The sequence below is a fragment of the Heterodontus francisci genome, chromosome 30 (assembly GCF_036365525.1).
Source record: "Heterodontus francisci isolate sHetFra1 chromosome 30, sHetFra1.hap1, whole genome shotgun sequence".
In the NCBI taxonomy this organism is placed as follows: Eukaryota; Metazoa; Chordata; class Chondrichthyes; order Heterodontiformes; family Heterodontidae; genus Heterodontus; species Heterodontus francisci.
The window spans coordinates 26,803,682-26,822,577 of record NC_090400.1 but is presented as its reverse complement, the minus strand read 5'-3'; the positions used below and the strand labels follow the sequence as shown (position 1 = coordinate 26,822,577).

Below are 18,896 nucleotides of genomic sequence, written 5' to 3'. Positions count from 1 at the left end.
GAGTTACAGACATCTGCAACAATTTCTGAAACTAAAATGCATTTTCCTATTCAGAACCCCAACAATAGACCTTCCTTGTCAAGGGCAGTTTGTCCTCTTAAGATTGACAACACCTAAACTTGTAGCTCTGGAGGCCAGGGATTTTTTTCTGAACTACACCAGGTGCTGGAGCAGAAAAGTCTGAATGCATAGATTTGAGGCATTCACTTGCAGGAATCTTCTTCAGGCACAGCTATTTAGGTAATTCAGTGGCAGCGCTATTCTGGAACAAAATAGAGGCAAATTATGTGCACTCATTATTCCTGTGCAAAGCACCCATAGCCAAGTAAGTCATGTTAGTTTTGTGGGCAAGATTAGTGTGTTCACTGTTGGTATTAGAACATAAAGACAACTTCCACTGATTGTGTTAAATGAATCTGATCACAACTCTTACTCTGCATGGTCACTTGCTGTGAAATGAAGCAACTCAATGATCTATATCGGGCCCCACCTCACCAAATGTTTCTTGGTCCCTTCTTTGAAAAGATTAAAGAAGTACACGTGTAAAATACATGAAAATCCAGTTCCCGTTACAAGGGGATGGTATCGTTACTCCTCGGTTGTTGGGCAGTTGGAGCACACCACTAAATGTGAGGCTACTAATGGAAGTGACTCGCACTGCTGTATCGAAGAGAATATCGAAGGCAAGATACAAAACTTGCAACAATACAAAATGTGTAAAATCCATTTGAAGCCACCTTGCATGTGAAAGTAGGATTTACTTTATTGCATATCACTGAAAATATCAATAGAATCACAATATCACAGAGGAGAACATTCAGAAAGAACATTGAAGGAAATCTGATTTCAGTCCGACTAATCTACTGTGTTTTTATTATGCTGCTGATCCAGCCATGATGTTACAATAGGTCATTCATAACATTGAGAGTAAATTACAGACACATTTTGTAATTTAGCAATTATTGATCAGTCCCATTATACCCACATTAAATCTGGGCCCCAATCAAAATTGTGAGTGACAGGTCAAGTGAGATGTTCTAAGTGAAACAAACCCAGACATGAAATGAATACAAAGAGGAGAACCTTTCCTTCGTATTCTAGCTTTTCTACAATTTACCAGTAACACTGAGCAGTAAGCTGCAGATACTGGGGGCCCAGGCAATGAAGGGCAGGCCCACAGCTACCTGCAACCATTGATCTAGATTGCAAATTCTGTTAACATGTCGGTGTGGTATTTGTCATGCTGCAACAGTAGACTTTGTACATCCATAAAAAAAAGGGCTTATGGATTATGGGTGGGCACAAAGGAGAGTTCTCAATAGCTGAGAAGTGTCACTTAGTTTAAAGCAACCTCTATCAGAGCTGCTGCTGTGGTACGATGACAGGTCACAGCGGAAAAGACATTAAAATGTGCAAATCCATAGCCCCATGAGAGTAATGAACTTAAATAAGAGCCTTTAACTTTCGATTGTTAAACAGATGCTGGTGTGTTAAACCTCTCAAGATTCATTACTTGCTCACAATGTTCATGATTGACACTGGATGTCCTGTGGATACAGAATGTCTGATTATGGCAGTTACAATGATTGACCATCATTGATATTAAGGTCTCAGTTCATCTCAAATGATCTGCTGCTGATATTCCTCATAATCACATTTCATGATGGGACATATCTAAATTTGTACAAATTATCACAGAGAGTTGTCTAAACTGCTTAAAGGCGCAATAAAACTTGTTTATTGCTTTTCCAATTGCATCCATTGAAATTAGGATCTCCTGAATAAAATAATTCAATGATGAAGATTTGAAAATATCCCAATGTGATCTTGTTTTATTAAGAGGTTATTTTGGTGTCTGGCCTGTCTTAATGCACCACCTAGCCTCACTTGTGGTCTGTAGATCAAATTGCTGGTGTGAACCTGGGATTTGAGGGGTGATCTTTCACACAGTCTGGGCCTGATCCATCACTAGAGCCAATGGAAGATAAACATGGAATTTATCCTCTCAGCCCTGCAACTGGCTCTCATGAAGCATATTTAGGTTTTCTTTACATGCAAACAAGTACAAAATGATCATTAAGTCCACAAATAAAATAAGATTTGTTCCAGACTTTTGCATCTATAAAACTAAATTAAGCACATTTTGATTTTTTTTTCGGAGATTATTTAATGGATGTTCTGTGAAAACATAATAGTTGTGGGGCAGTGGAATGATGAAGAGATACGATAGCTAAGATCAATATTAGAATTAGATACACATGAAATATGAACTTATGTCTGCAAATAATGTTTTTCTATTTACATTCATAAATTAAATACCCCATGAAATAAGAGTTACGACAAACACCATTTTCGGAATCTTCAGTTTGTACCCAAACTTTATCACCTACATTCAATTTCACAATTGTACCCACAGTTGACAATTCAGCAAATGAAGAATATGTTTGGTAATTGCGATAAATTACCTGACCATTTACAATCAATGAAATAAGTGCACTTCTTGTATTCACTTCAAAGTAAGCGTGAAAGGCATACACACCATTAATACGGCAAACAAATGTTCTTAAGGCCATATTATAATCACCATCTTCATTATATAGTACTTCTTGGAAGGCAATTGGTTGCCCAGAGATTACTCTGCCACCGCCTAGTTTGACACAAAAGGCAGACCTTCTCCACAGAATGAAGTTTCCTGGAGCGCCTATTGGTCCTGGGTCACCTGGTTGTCCTCTGAATCCTTGTTCTCCTTGGCCACCTTGAGGACCAGGTGCTCCAGGTGCTCCAGGGTCACCATCAGCTCCTCTTTCCCCATTGCGTCCATTCATGCCATTTGCACCTGCTGTTCCTTGTGTTCCCTGGAAACCTTGTGATCCTCTTATTCCTATAGCCCCACGGGGACCTCGAGGACCCCTCGGGCCCTTTCTTCCAGGTTGGCCTGAAAGCCCCATTGGTCCAAGCTGTCCAGCATCACCTGGTTCACCTTTCGGTCCCATAATTCCCGGATCACCTGTTTCACCCTTTGGTCCTATATAGAATCTTGGTCTTGCTAAAAAAAAAATCACGGTGTTTAGTTACAAACCCTGACAGTTATCATTTGATAAAGCACTCTATTTTCTTTCATAAAATTGAAGTGTAAAATTCAGATTCTTAGAAGGAAAAACAGATAATTACTGACAAGTAATTGTGCAGTGACATATTGTGCGTGAAATTACTTAAGATGATATTTTAACAGAGGTGCTATACAATTTTTAAAAAATTATACTTTGGTTTTAAGTCAAGTTATCAGATATTTATTGGGAATACATACAGGTCTCTGACAGGTGAGTCAGGGTAGATTTCTCTGCAGTCTAGTCTGAGCACAAGAAAAGCTAACCAGGAGTTGTATGATGGAGACTTATCAGGAATATAATAATGCGTCTTAGAGTCCAAAAAGTAGCATTTTTAATATCTCAACTGGTACAAGCCCAGGCTTCTGTTCATCCTAGAGATGTCTTCTCATCTCTATTGCATGTCCAGCATGGATACTTTAGACATCGGGTGCAGCCCCACCAGCTCTCTGCACCAGACTGAAGCAAAAACTTGCCCAGGGACCTGCCACAGCATCAGGAAGAGGTGGCTACTATGACGTCTGGTGAAAAAAAATTGGGCCTGAAAATGGTTTACTTTTCTGGTTAGTCCTGTGCAGGCTGTTCCAATTGGTCTTCTGATGGCCTTAGCTCTCTTTCAATGGTCATAGAATGCTTAACACTAATAGGTGGCCACAGCATCAGTAATAAAACTTGGGTAAATGTGGGAAACATGATGGAAGCTTTGTTTTGCTCATCAGCACCAAATTATACACATCCATAATATAATCTGTGCCAATTAGGCCTGCCTCTGGAAAATGCAAGGAAAGTGGGGAGGTGCCTCAGGTGGCAGCTTTCTGCCCTTGCCTGCAGCAAATCCATCAGAAACTTAAGTGAGGTTGAGGGTGGAAAACCAAGAAAGGAAGAGCCAGCATGTTTCATATTGTCAGGACATCCCAAATTCCTTCAAGACCAATGAATAATATTTAACGTATTAAGTCAGCAAATGAGATGAATTAGGTAGCTAGAGGAGTAAAATGCATACAGCTTGCTCTCCACAGGTGTAGTGCATTAGCATCCAAAGAGAAAGGTCAGCTATAGTGTTGATCAGCCAAGCTTCCTCTGTATTTGGGTACTCTATTCTCTGGATTCTCCTCCAGTTTCCACTTGCTCCATTGATGCTCTGCAAGTTCCAAAATGCTCTCACATACCTACCCACATACTGGAATTGCAATGCTCTATCTTCTGCTATTTTGTGCAGATTCTCAAAGAACTGTATGAAGATCTTCCTGTAATTAATACTTTTGTCTCAGTATACAGCCCCCTGAAATGTACAATTCCATTGATTATGCAGAAGCAGCACTTTTGTCCCTAGCCCTGCCTTCCACATGCTGTCTTCCATCTGGTACCAACTTCACTTGCTCGTCCTCAGTAGTGCTGGGTGCTTCTCCAAGTTTCCATCTGTTTCTGTCCACTGAATTGGAATTTTTTTTGTGCTGCTTTATGATTACTGAAGAGTGCTTTGTGGGTGTTTCTCACATCACATGATACATCATCCTGAAAGGGAACATGTGTTAGCATGTGGTTTGCAGGAAATGGCAGCTGATGGGCACTGAATGAGCTCTAAGAGATAGAAAGTGGAAGAATTGCACAGACAGACTTACTTTGTTGGTCTATCAAACAAGCTTTCCCTTGCCAAGTCCCTCTAAGGTCTCCACTTAAAATAATTTGAGCGGTGAGCTCCTCAAGATGGGTGAGGTGCCACAGATGGGCCAGTCTGTCACAAGCACTACAATCTCTCGATGCAAAAACAGAAAATGCTGGAAATACTCAGGTCAGGCAGCATCTGATGAAAGGTTAACTTGAAACGTTAGCTTGGTTTCTCTCTCCACAGATGTTGTCTGACCTGCTGAGTATTTCCAGCATTTTCTGTTTTTCTCTCAGATTTCCAGCATCCACAATATTTTACTTTTGTATTAATGTCTCTTGATGATTTTGGCAGACTTCTCCTTTAAATGACGAGCAAATGGATGTTTGTAGCATTTGGATGTAACACAAGGAAGATGCCAATGACCAGGCTCATTCCAGCTGGCGTGAAGGGATCAGAATAGCTTGAGCCATGGAGACTTAGTAACAAAACATGTGAACGTTTTCAGCTATAGTAGTTAGCAGGTGAAATATGTGATAGATAAGTTATGAAGAAAGATTGGATAACCTGAAAGAGTTAGGAAGGGTTATGATAAAAATAGATAACATAGATTGTTTCCATTGGTTAGCAAGAGGGGGTACAAATTTAAATAAATCTCAAAATGAATTAAAAGCAAACTATGCAGAGTGTGGCTGGCAAGTGGATGTCTCAAAATGCTTTGAAGCAGAGTCCAATAATTATTTCAGAAGGGAGTTAGGTGCCTGATTGAAAGAGGGGAAATTAAGGGACATGAAGGAACAGCATTCTCTTTAGACAAAATGGGAGCAAGCATAATACTTGCAACTGCAACACCCCACCGCGTGACCCTCCCAATCTCCACTGCCAATCAGCACTTCAAAATGCATTCTCACTGGGGCGGAAACCCGGGGGATATGGATTGTACGCCAACCTTTTAGCCTTCCAAATGCAACTTACCCCAACTTCATCCTATCGCACCCTAGGAATTTCTGTTTTCATATCTAATATGGAGAAAAACACTGACACAGACTTGATGGGATGAATCGCCTGTTTGGTACTGAAACATTCTGTGATCCCGACTGTTGATATTATGAAGGTATTAACAGTACTGTCTATTCAATTTGAATGTTAAACACCAGCTTATGTGAAGTTGGAACATTAATGTACTTACGTATACACACTGGTGCAGAGCTCCAAAAACCATTTTCGTTACAGATGATCACGTTATTTCCCAGAAGTTCGTATCCCTTCTGACAAGTGACTATAGCTTTTCTGCTGTGTACCTTGCAGATTCCATATTTAATCACAGGAACATTGCCGCAAGTGGAAACTGAGGTCAAATGTACAATGAGCAATAGGGAATAAAACATTTATACCATGAATATTAAATTCCATATCTCCTGTTCCTGTGATTATTAAACTCTCTGTATCTCCTGTTCCTGTGAATATTAAACTCTCTGTATCTCCTATTCCTGTGAACATTCACATAGAAACACAGAAAATAGGAGCAGGAGTAGGCCATTCAGCCCTTCGAGCCTGCTCCGCCATTCATTCTGATCATGGCTGATCATCCAATTCAGTAACCTGTTCCCGCTTTCCCCCCATATCCTCTGATCCCTTTAGACCCAAGAGCTATATCTAACTCCTTTTTGAAAACATACAATGTTTTGGCCTCAACTGCTTTCTGTGGTAACGAATTACACATGCTCACCACTCTCTGGGTGAAGAAATTTCTCCTCATCTCAGTCCTGAAAGGTTTACCCTGTATCCTTAGACTATGACCTCTGGTTCTGGACTCCCCCACCATCGGGAACATCCTTTCTGCATCTACCCTGTCAAGTTCTGTAAGGATTTTGTAGGTTTCTATGAGATCCCAACTCACTCTTCCGAACTCCAGTGAATATAATCCTAACTGACTCAATCTCTCTTCATACGTCAGTCCCGCCATCCCAGGAATCAGTCTGGTAAACCTTCACTGCACTCCCTCTATAGCAAGAACATCCTTCCTCAGATAAGGAGACCAAAACTGCACACAATATTCCAGGTGTGACCTCACCAAGGCTCTGGATAATTGCAGCAGGACATCCCTGCTCCTGTATTCGAATCCTCTCGCTATGAAGGCCAACATACCATTTGCTCTTTTTATCGCCTGTTGCACCTGCATGCTTACCTTCAGCGACTGGTGTACGAGAACACCCAGGTCTCGCTGCATATTCCCCTCTCTCAGTTTATAGCCGTTCAAATAATAATTTGCCTTCCTGTTTTTGCTACCAAAGTGGATAACCTCACATTTATCCACATTATACTGCATCTGCCATGCATTTGTCCACTCACTCAACTTGTCCAAATCACCCTGAAGCCTCTCTGCATCCTCCTCACAACTCACCCTCCCTCCCAATATTGTGTCATCTGCAAATTTGGAAATATTACATTTAGTTCCCTCATCTAAATCATGAATGTATATTGTGAATAGCTGGGGTCCTAGCACCGATCCCTGCGGTACCCCACTAGTCATTGCCTGCCATTTGGAAAAAGATCCGTTTATCCCTACTCTTTGTTTCCTGTCTGCCAACCAATTTTCTATCCATCGCAATACACTACCCCCAATCCCATGCACTTTAATTTTACACACTAACCTCTTATTTGGGACTTTGTTGAAAGCCTTCTGAAAGTCCAAATAAACCACATCCACCGGCTCCCCCTCATCAACTCTACTAGCTTCATCCTTGAAGAATTCTAGTAGATTTGTCAAGCATGATTCCCCTTTCGTAAATCCATGCTGACTCTGTCCGATTCTACCACTGTTCTCCAAGTGCTCTGCTATAAAATCTCTGATAATGACTCTTGAATTTTCCCCACTACCGATGTCAGGCTGACTGGTCGAAAATTCCCTGTTTTCTCTCTACCTCATTTTTTAAATAGTGGGGTTACATTAGCTACCCTCCAATCTGTAGGAACTGTTCCAGAGTCGATAGAATCTTGAAAGATGACCACCAATGCATCCACTATTTCTAGGGCCACTTCCTCAAGTACTCTGGGATGTAGATTATCAAGCCCTGGGGATTTATTGGCCTTCAATCCCACCAATTTCCCCAACACCATTTCTCTACTAATACTACTAATTAAGCTCTCTGTATCTCCTGTTCCTGTGAATATTAAACTCTCGGCATCTCCCGTTTCTGCAAATATTAAACAAACTCATTGCCTAATTTTTTCCCTAATTTTCTTTCCCTTCTCTGAGGTTTTCATCAACCTTTGTGCAAATATATTTGCCCCTTGCAATTGAGCTGGACCCAGCAGATTTTGTGAAAAATAGATTAAGTCTCGCAAATAAATAAATGTGCTAGAATTCGTAAAGCTGTTACATAGTTAGTGGGAAAAACTGCTGAGTTTATATTGTTTGCTCTGGTGCCTGTTACATAGTTAACTAAAAGCTACATTTGTGCTCCGGACGTTGGAGGCTTATTGTTTCCCTGATTGCAGTGGAATAAAGTTGTCAATCTCTACTAGTTCCAGCATGCTTTCGGTAGGGTTGGCTAGAGTTAGAGTTAAGAGTCAGTTATCTAAATTGCAGTGTTGTAGGTGCTGTATTAATGCTGTTGCCATCTCAGAACAGTTCTATGCGCAATAGGCTTGGGCCTTCTCTTTCTACATTGTACCCTCTTGCCCCTCACGATTTTTTTGATTGTGGATAGAGTAGTTTTTCAACTCACACTGAACACGTTTTTGGAGACCGTCAACTTCAACATCAAGGTCCTCAGCATTTTGGATGTCAGAGCTGGGAAAATAAAGAAGGAGCCAGATGAAGTGACCTAACAAATGGAAAACCATTGTGCAAGAACTCTTGGTATGCAAGATTATTCTAGACTGCACTTTTGATAATATAGCAACACAGATTCTCCAAAATGAACCAATTTGTCTGTTCAACAAGATAAAACCCAAAGTCAGAAAATAAAAGGCCATTCAGCCTATTGAAGCTCATTCCTCTAGTTCTTTACATTTTCTATTGAAGCCAGCTTTCGAGTACATTCAGTGCCTCAGCATAGTCCAGCATCTGGTACCTAACTCCCATGAGTGGTCCCCTAAATCTTCCAACAAAGCCCATCTCTCTATAGTACATTAACTTTCCTATTTAAGCCCTTTCCCCCTCATATTCCAATCCTCCCAACTGCAACATCCCACTATGCTTTAGATATTTCTGGTCTTTTTGCCTCTGTTCCCTACTTGGCAAACTATTTCCAACATTTATCACTGTTTGAGTAAAAATACTCTTCCTCATAACAGTGTAAGTTGATGCAAGGCAGAAGCAGGCTTGTACTGTGTATAAAATAGTTTTACTTTGGAGCCATCAGTTGAAAGTCACACTGATGGTTAATTATCCATCTATAATATATTAAAAATGGCAGATGGGTCACAAAATTCTGCAAATGTTGTGATAAATCTTTTCAATGTAAATTATCAGCGATCTTACAACCAAAACACATCAATTGTGGTTTTTACCCTTGTCCAGTCTCTTTCCATTTACATCCAGGACTCTTTCTTTGTCCTCTATCACTAACAGTTTCCAATTTCTTGGCCCTAACTGTCTGTTCTTCACCATGGATGTCCAATCTCTGTACCCCTCAATCCCCCACCAGGACAATCTGAGGGCTCTCTGATTCTTCCTTGAAGGGAAGCCCAACCATTCCCCATCCATCAGAACCCTCCTCTGCCTGACTAAACTTGTTCTCACATTAAATAACTCCTCCTTTAACTCCACTCACATCCTCCAAATAAAAAGTTCTTACTATGGGTACGCATACAGCTTGCATTTTCTGGGATATGTGGAACATTCCTTGCTTCAGTCTTACTCAGGCCCTTTCCCTCAACTATTTTTCCAGTGCGTTGTTGACTGTATCGAGACCATTTCCTGCTCTTATCCTGAAGTTGAAAATTCTATCAACTTTGTTTCCAGTTTCCATCCTTCTCTCACCTTCACACTCAGCTCCTGACCTCATTATAGCATTGGTTCAAACATGGACAAAAGAGCTGAACTCAAGAGGTGAAGTTAGATTGCCACTGACATCCCTTGACATCAAGACAGCATTTGACCGAGTATGGCATCAAGGAGCCCTAGCAAAACTGGAGTCAATGGGAATCGGGGGAAAACTCTCCGCTGGTTGGAATTGTACCTAGCGCAAAGGAAGATGGTTGTGGTTGTTGGAGGTCAATCATCTCAGCTCCAGAACCTCACTGGAGGAGTTCCTCAGGGTAGTGTCCTAAGCCCAACCATCTTCAGATACTTCATCAATGACCTTCCTTCAATCATAAGGTCAGAAGTGGGGATGTTCGCTGATGATTGCACAATGTTCAGCACCATTCGTGACTCTTCAGATACTGAAGCAGTCTGTGTAGAAATGCAGCAAGATCTAGACAATATCCAGGCTTGGGCTGATAAGTGGCAAGTAACATTTGCGCCTCACAAGTGACCATTTCCAACAAGAGAGAATCTAACCATCTCCCCTTGACATTCACAGCAATACGATCGCTGAATCCCCCACTATCAACATCCTGGGGGTCACCATTGACTAGAAACTGAACTGGAGTAGCCATATAAATACCATGGTTACAAGAGCAGGTCAGAGGCTAGAAATCCTGCGGTGAGTAACTCAGCTCCTGACTCCCCAAAGCCTATGCACCATCTACAAGACACAAGTCAGGAGCGTGATGGAATACTCTCCACTTGCCTGGATGTGTACAGCTCCAACAACACTCAAGAAGCTCAATACCATCCAGGACAAAGCAGCCCGCTTGATTGGCACCCTGTCCACAAACATTCACTTCCTCCATCACCGACACACAGTGGCAGCAGTGTGTACCATCTGCAGCAACGCACAAGGCTACTCAGGCAGCATCTTCCAAACCCGTGACCTCTAACACCTGGAAGGACAAGGGCAGCAGATATATGGGAAACCACCATCTGCAAGTTCCCCATCCAAGCCTCACACCATCCTGACATGGAACTATATTGCCATTCCTTCACTATCGCTGGGTTAAAATCCTGGAACTCCCTTCCTAACAGCACTGTGGGTGTACCTACCCCACATGGACTGCAGCGGTTCAAGAAGGCTTCTCAGCACCACCTTCTCAAGGGCAATTAGGGATGGGCAATAAATGCTGGCCTGGCCAGCAACGCCCACATCCCATGAAACGAATAAAAAGAACATGGTCCATCTCCAACTCTTCCCTTCCCTTCCTCGACTTTTCTGTCTCTATTTTTGGGGATAGGCTGTAGTGGCACCCAAAGCTATCTCCACTTCATCTCCTCCCACCCTGTTTCCTGTAAGGACTCCATTCCATTCACTCAGTTTCTCCGACACTGCTGCATTTGTTCTGATGATGCAACCTTCCACACCAGCGCTTCTGATATGTCTTCCTTTTGCCTCAAACAAGAACTCCCCCCCACCAACCCCCCACTGTCATTGACAGGGACCTCGACCGTGTCCGTCCCATATCTCACATTTCTGCTCTCACCCCCTTCCCTCCCTCCCAGGACATTCCAAAGGGACTGTTCCCTTCGTGATACCCTGGTTTACTCCTCAATCACCCCTGCCCCTTCCCACGGCACCTTTCCATGCATGTGCAGGAGATGCAACACCTGCCCTTTTACCTCCTCTCTCCTCACCGTCCATGGCACCAAACTCTCCTTCCAGGTGAAACAGCGAATTACATGTACGTCTTTCAATTTAGTATACAGTATTCTCTGCTCACAATGTGGCCTAACTCTAACATTTTTCAGTTCTGACCTGAAATGTTGGGCTGGATTTTATGGGTCCCCCTGAGGTGGGGTCAGAGGCTAGGGTGCCCAGAGAATTACGACAGATGGTGGGGGGGGGGGGGGGGGGGGGGGGTGGGGGGGTGGGGTGATGGAGGGCCCGTCACCTCCCTGTTGCTAAGCGATTTTGCTGGGGCGCAATGGGCTAACAAAGGCCTTTGCACCCAGAGGCCAATTGAAGCCCGTAAGTGGCCTATTAACAGCCACCTATTGGCCTCTTACCGCCATCGTTGGAATCTAACCGGGGGTTGGGGGTCTGTGACCCACAGAGGACCTCTGTCCACAAAGCCTACAATCACATGGACCACCCCCCTGCCCCACCCCCGCTGAGATGGGGTTTCCCCTGCTTTTTTGGTCTGGGACTGGCAGCACCACCTCCTCCACAAAGTCCAGCCCGTTAACTGTTTCTTTCTCCACAGATGCTGCTGGACCTGCTGAATATTTCCAGCAATTTCTATTTCTATTTTTTCAGTTCTGCTGTGTTTTGTGAGTTTGCATACATTTCCATTATAGAGGCACTAGGTCCAGTACAGTAAGATGTTGCTCTAATCTCAGGTTCTCAGCAAAACGTAACTGTTTTGTGAAGTATGATCATGTTCTATATTAAATATTTCCTGCTCAATAATTCCTTTTTCTAATGGTATTCTATTTTTTGGTGGCTATCCTAAGTATTGTCCACCATCAGCATTCAGCCATTACACCGAGGTCGACCTGTTGTTCCTTGAAGTAACCCTTAACCCTTGCTAAAATTTCTAATGATTCTTGCATTTTGATAGGCAAAGGCAGAATCTTCCACTCCCTACAAGGAAAAAATCTAAGCTTGGAAGAGGCAAAGCTATCTCACTGCAACTCTCCGTGCATCAGCTATAAAGAACAGCCCTTGTGGAGGGAACTCAGTTTCCTCCTCAATGAGATCTAATTGCTGCCCTCAAGGAGGATGGCTTGCTTACCTTACCAAACCTCCTCAATTGAGGTAGTTTCTTTGCCTTTGTACCGTTGTCCACATTCCCTCTCTGGTCTCTCTCTCTCTTCCCCTCCACCACCTCCCTTCAGCCCCATGCCCTTTCTCTTCCCACCCATATCCCCTTTCTTTCTCCTCCTTCACCTCCTTTCCCTCTTCCCTCACCCCTCCTCCTTCCTATCTGCCACCCTCACCATCTATTCCACTCCTCTCCCCTTGCCCCTTCTCTCCATCTGCACCCTCTCCCCTTTCCCCTCCTGAACTAGATCCAGTTATCTACTCACGCTTGGTTGACCTCAGTACTGTGCTTGGACTTCCTCATGTGGAACACCATAAGAGATCATGAGAAAAATGTTAGCTGTGTCAGGGAATTCACTGCAGTACTGGTTACAATTGTTGGTGGTGCTGTGATGGGTAATTTCAACAATATATTAGAAGCCATTACATGGCAATTTACTGATTTATACTGTCCAAGTATTGCTGTAATCCTCCTCTTGACCACTGTTTATCTCTATAACAAGATGTTTCATTTGACTGAATTGTAAGAACGACCCTCTTTCAGAATTGTTATTTGTTGGTTTAATCTATTTGTACAGCCTGCAAAAATCTAACAGTTGCAATTCCCCTCCCGCACTATTCCAGTGAACTACATAAATGGAACTTCTGGAAGGAATCCCAAAGAGGTCTCTTGTACGGATCCAGCCTCCAGAATGGTTCCTTACCCTAAGTTAAAAGTAGCAAATCATGTAAATGCAGTCCCTAATCTTGGTAATGGAAGAACAATCTCCCTTGACCAATGACCAATATTTACTACTTACTACTCTCTTGCCTGTTCTGAATATTGAACAATTTAGCACCCCACCCCCCACTACCCCCCCCCCACCCCCACACCCACCTCCCAGTTCCACATAGGAGATGGAACGGTTTGGACAACCTCCAACCACTTGCCCCTTTGTCCGCTGAGCAAATTTTTCTATCTTAACCAATACCTTACCAGTCCAGCATACCAGACCCTTAATTATCTCTGCTCCCTCTACTGTTCATTTGATTTCGGGACAACACCTAGGTACGCCCACTCATTCACCTGTCTTTCTTGCTCTATTTTCCTCCTCCTCTCCCCTTCCAATCATACAGTCATTGAGTCATTACAGCACAGAAGGAGGTCATTTGGCCCACTGAGACCATGCAAGCTTTCTGTAGAGCAATCCAGTCAGTCCCATTCCCCTGCTCCAACCCCCAAGTGGCCATTGAATTTCCTTTTGAAATCATTCAGTGTATCTGCTTCCATCATCCTCGCAGGCAGCGAGTTCCAGGTCATTATCACTCACTGTGTAAAAAAGTTCTTGCACACTTCTCCCCTGCATCTTTCGCCCAAAACCTTCAATCTGTGTACCCTAGTCCTTGTACCATCTGCTAATGGGAACAGCTTTTCGTTGTCTACCTTATCTGAACCTTTCATAATCTTGTACACCTCTATCAAATCTCCCCTCAATCTCCTTTGCTCCAAGGAAAATGGCCCCAGCTTCTCCAACCTAATCTTGTAGCTAAAATCCCTCATCCCTGGAACCATTCTGGTAAATCTCTTCGGCAACCTCTCAAGGACCCTCATCCTTCCTGAAGTGTGGTGGCCAGAACTGGATGCAATACTCTAGTAGTGGCCTAACCAAAGCTCTATAAAGGTTCAGCATAACTTTCCTGCTTTTTTACTCTATGCCTCCATTTATGAAGCCCAAAGTCCCATATGCTTTACTAACTATATTATCAAAATCCTTGCTCAAAGATTTATGCACATGAACCCCCAGATCCCTCTGTCCCCGTACACTCTTTAGAATTGTGCCATTAAGTCTATATTGCCTCAACCTATCCCTTCTGCCAAAATGCAACAATTTACACTTTTCTGTATTAAATTCCATCTTCCACTTGTCTACTCATTGGTAGCTTATGTCCATTTTCTAACCTATCTATCTCCATCTCCACTTTTCCTTCTTACTCATCACCTGGATGTACTTATCTCCCCATCCTCTAATCCTACTTGACCTCAATACTGCATCTGTGTACAATGTCACAGGAAATTACATCCAATCACATAGAAAGCACAACACAGAAACAGCCCAGTATTATGAATAACTGTGGCCCCATCATGATCCTGTGGAACACCGCTTTCTACCTTCCTTCAACCTGAATGACTACCCTTTACCCTTACTTTCCACTTTCTCTCTTTTAGCCAATTTGCTATCCATTCAGCTATTTGGCCCCTGAATTCACATGCCCTAACCTTTGTCATGACCTGACAGTATGATACCTTTACAAAAGTTGACTAGTAATTAGAGAATTTCATGTTTAATCCTCATGTGTTTGGCATTTTTGGGATTATAAAGTATCAGAATAGGAATTTCTATTATTCACTTACTACTACAACCACAGGGCCATCACGAGTATCAGATGTCTCAAGCATTTATATCCATTGAAATAACAGAACACATCAAAAGTAATCATTGAGTAGCTGAGACAAATATTGATTCATGCTTTTCAGATAGTTTCATAAATAGCACAGCAAAACTCACTTCACTATTATCTTAATTTTGTGCACAAAAGTGTCATAATGCATTGAACATAAGATGTCACAGAGCCACAGGTCCTTATCTGTGATGGATTTAGAACTCTCTGTAGTGTCACTCAGGCCACGTCTCAGTGTGGGTTGCTGTGAATTGTCTAAGGTTGCACCATATTTAGAGTTATCCCAAACCATGACACAGAACTGCAGGAGATTCTCAGCTGCACTGAATTAAATCTACTTCACAGAATTGTATAGGCATTTACCAAAACATATTTATTACACAATCAGTTTGCTTCAAACTGTGTTCATAGAAGGTGGCTCATTACCATCTTCTCAAGGGCAATCAGGGATGGGCAATAAATGCTGGCCTTGCCAGGTGCCACATCTTATGAAAGAATATTTTAAAAAAGGTTTTGTTTGGTCTAATACTGAGATCCCGAAGAAGAGCAGCCCACAGCACAAAAGCGATCATAACTCATCACTGATTGGCCAGCCTCTAGTCCCAGAGCTGTGAGAATAGTTGGTGTGGGCAGTGGAAATGTCACACTGGTACAGTGTGACTAGTCTTCCAGTCCCAATCTCGATTCGCCTACTAGAAGAAGGTTCATATGGCAACAAGGTGTCCATCCCAGGGGAGAGGGAAAAAAAATACTCAGCATCTCAGCAGTGGGATTTCCTCTGCTTTTGATTGATTCCATTGAATGTGTGTCAGTGATTGTGATATCCTAAGGTTCCCACTCTGCACAGTACACTCCCACCCTGAATCTAGAATCTAATACTGTTACTGTGGTTGTCAACATTTGCTGACTGCCCAATGTAAAAGCAATACTATTGAGAGTAATACCTACTTGTCACCATAGAGGTAGTCTTTTTCCACTAGACCAATGGGATTCTGTACAGCAATATCTGCCAGGACAACTGCAGCCTCTATAAATGTAATAGAGATATAACATATATTAGTGACACAGCTTTGTTATCCTTATCAGCAATTTAATAGTTGTTCAGGAATTTTTAGATTTGAATGTAGAATTTAGCTGACTAGATTTGTAATGGAGTGTGTGTTCACATTCTGCGAGTCCCAGCCTCAAAGACATGACTCAATTTGGCCTACTTTTACTGTGTCTGGATGGAACACTGAATACAGGCAACTGAGAAAGTAGTGGTTTACTGTATGCAAATAACAAGTAAAACTACACTATAATGTGGCTCCACTCTGCCTATGGTAATAAAGCACATTTTAACACACTGAAATATACTTCCTTCAAGAATCAGCAAAAATGAATGATCTGTACTTATGAACAGTATTCCCAGATGAAGAGACAAGCCACGTGATAAAAGTGATAAAACTATTCCCAGTGCAGCACTAAGCCCTAACTGTCATTCTGCAGTGTCTCAGTCTTGCTGTAAGCTATGGCTGTAATTCGACATCCTCTCAGTGTGGCTCTAAGCTCTGACTTTCATTCTCAATGCTCTCTGTCACCCCATGGTCTCGCTGTGCTGTCTAAGTTCTACCTGTCACCCACTCCAAGCAACTACAGATCTGGGAAGTCAAATACAGTCTCTCTCATCCTGTACGATTGCATGACACAGATCTAGAGAATTGGGTTCAGTCCCCTACCTGTCAGAACTCCATAAGTCTGAGGGAGGAAAAGCCCAGCGAGGCACAAGAACCACATGGGCACCATTCTGAAAGAAACACATTCAGTACATGAGTCAGGGCTCACAGTTCAGTGACAGTCTCAGAAATAACAAAAAACTCAACCAGACTTTCAGAATGTAAATTAATAAATGATGTAAGGAGATGTATAGGGCCAAACTCTCAACACTTGTCAAGACATGCAGCTTTATATTAAAACTATCCTTATTCTAAATCATTAACTAATCTCAAGTCTGAACGTGAAGCTCATTGGTTTCAGATTCTCATCAAAGCTCTCCCTCCTTTATCCCAACCACATCTATCCTTTCAGAATTCTTGTTTCAAATGCCATTATCCCAGCTGTCATCCTAAATTCTAATATTGATATAACAAGGCCCTGCAGGTTGTCAATGAGTGACCTACATAACCCCTAGATTGGGAGGCAGACTGTCACTCACCTCAGGCTTTCAGAATCTCTCTGAACATGTTTCTGCATCTCAGCCTTTTAAATAGCTTAATCCCTCCCACAATTTGCATAATGTGGCTCTTTTCTGGCTTGTCACTTTGCACAGTGAGTTTTATGTGCTTATACAATGCCAGGCACTGATGGAATCAATCATTCAGTGTCACTAACTTTAAAGGACCATTTCCTTTTAAAATACATGTTATCTAATTAAAGGCAGATCCGAGTAATTCTAACTGAAGATACCATGACATTAATAGTGAATGAATGAAATAGTAATCCTAGTCAAAAGTGTGTTGCAAGCTATACCGACTCAAAATTCCAATCAGAAGATCTATGTGTCAGCTGAACACTTCATACTTTGTAAGAAAGAACGTAATGAGACTGATGATACAGTTAAATGAACTAATGGAATTGTTCCAAACACCTCTCTATATGTTACTACTTTGTTAGTTGGTTTTTGATGGAATGTTCTGCTTGTTCACTCTTTAAACTTGACAGTACATGAAATGGAAATTTTTTTATTTTTTATTTTTATTTAGAGATACAGCACTGAAACAGGCCCTCCGGCCCACCGAGTCTGTGCCGACGAACAACCACCCATTTATACTAATCCTACACTAAATCCATATTCCTACCACATCCCCACCTGTCCCTATATTTTCCTACCATCTACCTATACTAGGGGCAATTTATAATGACCAATTTACCTATCAACCTGCAAGTCTTTGGTATGTGGGAGGAAACCGGAGCACCCGGAGGAAACCCACGCAGACACAGGGAGAACTTGCTAACTCTACACAGGTAGTACCCAGAATTGAACCCGGATCACTGGAGCTGTGAGGCTGCGGTGCTAACCACTGCGCCACTGTGCCTGCTTTTTTGGATTGCATACAGCCCGTCATGAAACTTTCAGATATAAATCTCTCAGATACAAGTTGAGGACTCTGGCTTGTGTGATGGAAAGTTGGGTATCTTGGGCAATATGGAGTAGTGTCCAAGAGTTTGTTACAATTCAAGGTCATTCCAGCTGCTTTTTCCTTACAGCCAATAGAAAAGTCTGTTTCTACCTGAATGGTACAATGTCCTATGGACCAAAAGATAACCTTATATGTGAATTAATCTGGGTGAACCATAAACCCTTTTACCATTCAGGCATGCACTAAGTAATGGTACAGGATCTCAACAAACATTCCTGATCTATGAACAGATGGACAAATAACACTGTAAAAATAGGAAAAAATGCAAATTGAGTTTATTAAAAAAATAAAACGGACAAAGCAAAATTAAAATGAACATTACATTTTAGCTAGATTATAAACCCTCACATAACTCAATGTTTTAAAAAAAATATCAATAGTCAAAAAGCCTTGCTCAGAAATAGCTTGTATCCACGTTTCGCTTTAGTCTCCATCCATACAACAGTAGAGAAGAGAGACCTTAAAAACAAAGGCTGCTATCCTGAATTAACTTACTCTTTCCCTTTGAAGTTAAACTGATACAAAGGAAGATGAAATGCTTATTTTCACAAGTAATCAAAACATTCAATCTAATGGTGTTCGAATATATCAGGGTGCTTTCCTAAAAATCAGATAAGCAATTTCCATCTTTAAGCATATATCCAAATATTGCTGGTAAGGAAATTGCAAATGTCTTTGGAAAACATAAATATCTAATAACCCATGATAACCTATTGATAAATTTGAATTATTTCTAAGGGCTTAAGTGAACCAG

At 42.0% G+C, this 18,896-nt stretch overlaps 1 protein-coding gene across 1 annotated transcript; it reads right to left on the bottom strand.

The window, feature by feature from the left end:
* Positions 1-903: 903 nt before the first annotated feature.
* Positions 904-16,745, bottom strand: LOC137346639 (complement C1q tumor necrosis factor-related protein 2-like). The gene is made up of 5 exons (XM_068010259.1): positions 16,682-16,745; positions 15,912-15,990; positions 8,445-8,509; positions 5,903-6,061; positions 904-3,046 (listed from the first exon to the last, which is right to left on the bottom strand). The coding sequence occupies exons 1-5, from the start codon at positions 16,737-16,739 to the stop codon at positions 2,295-2,297; spliced, it is 1,113 nt and encodes a 370-aa protein (XP_067866360.1). The 5' UTR covers positions 16,740-16,745; the 3' UTR covers positions 904-2,294.
* Positions 16,746-18,896: the final 2,151 nt, after the last annotated feature.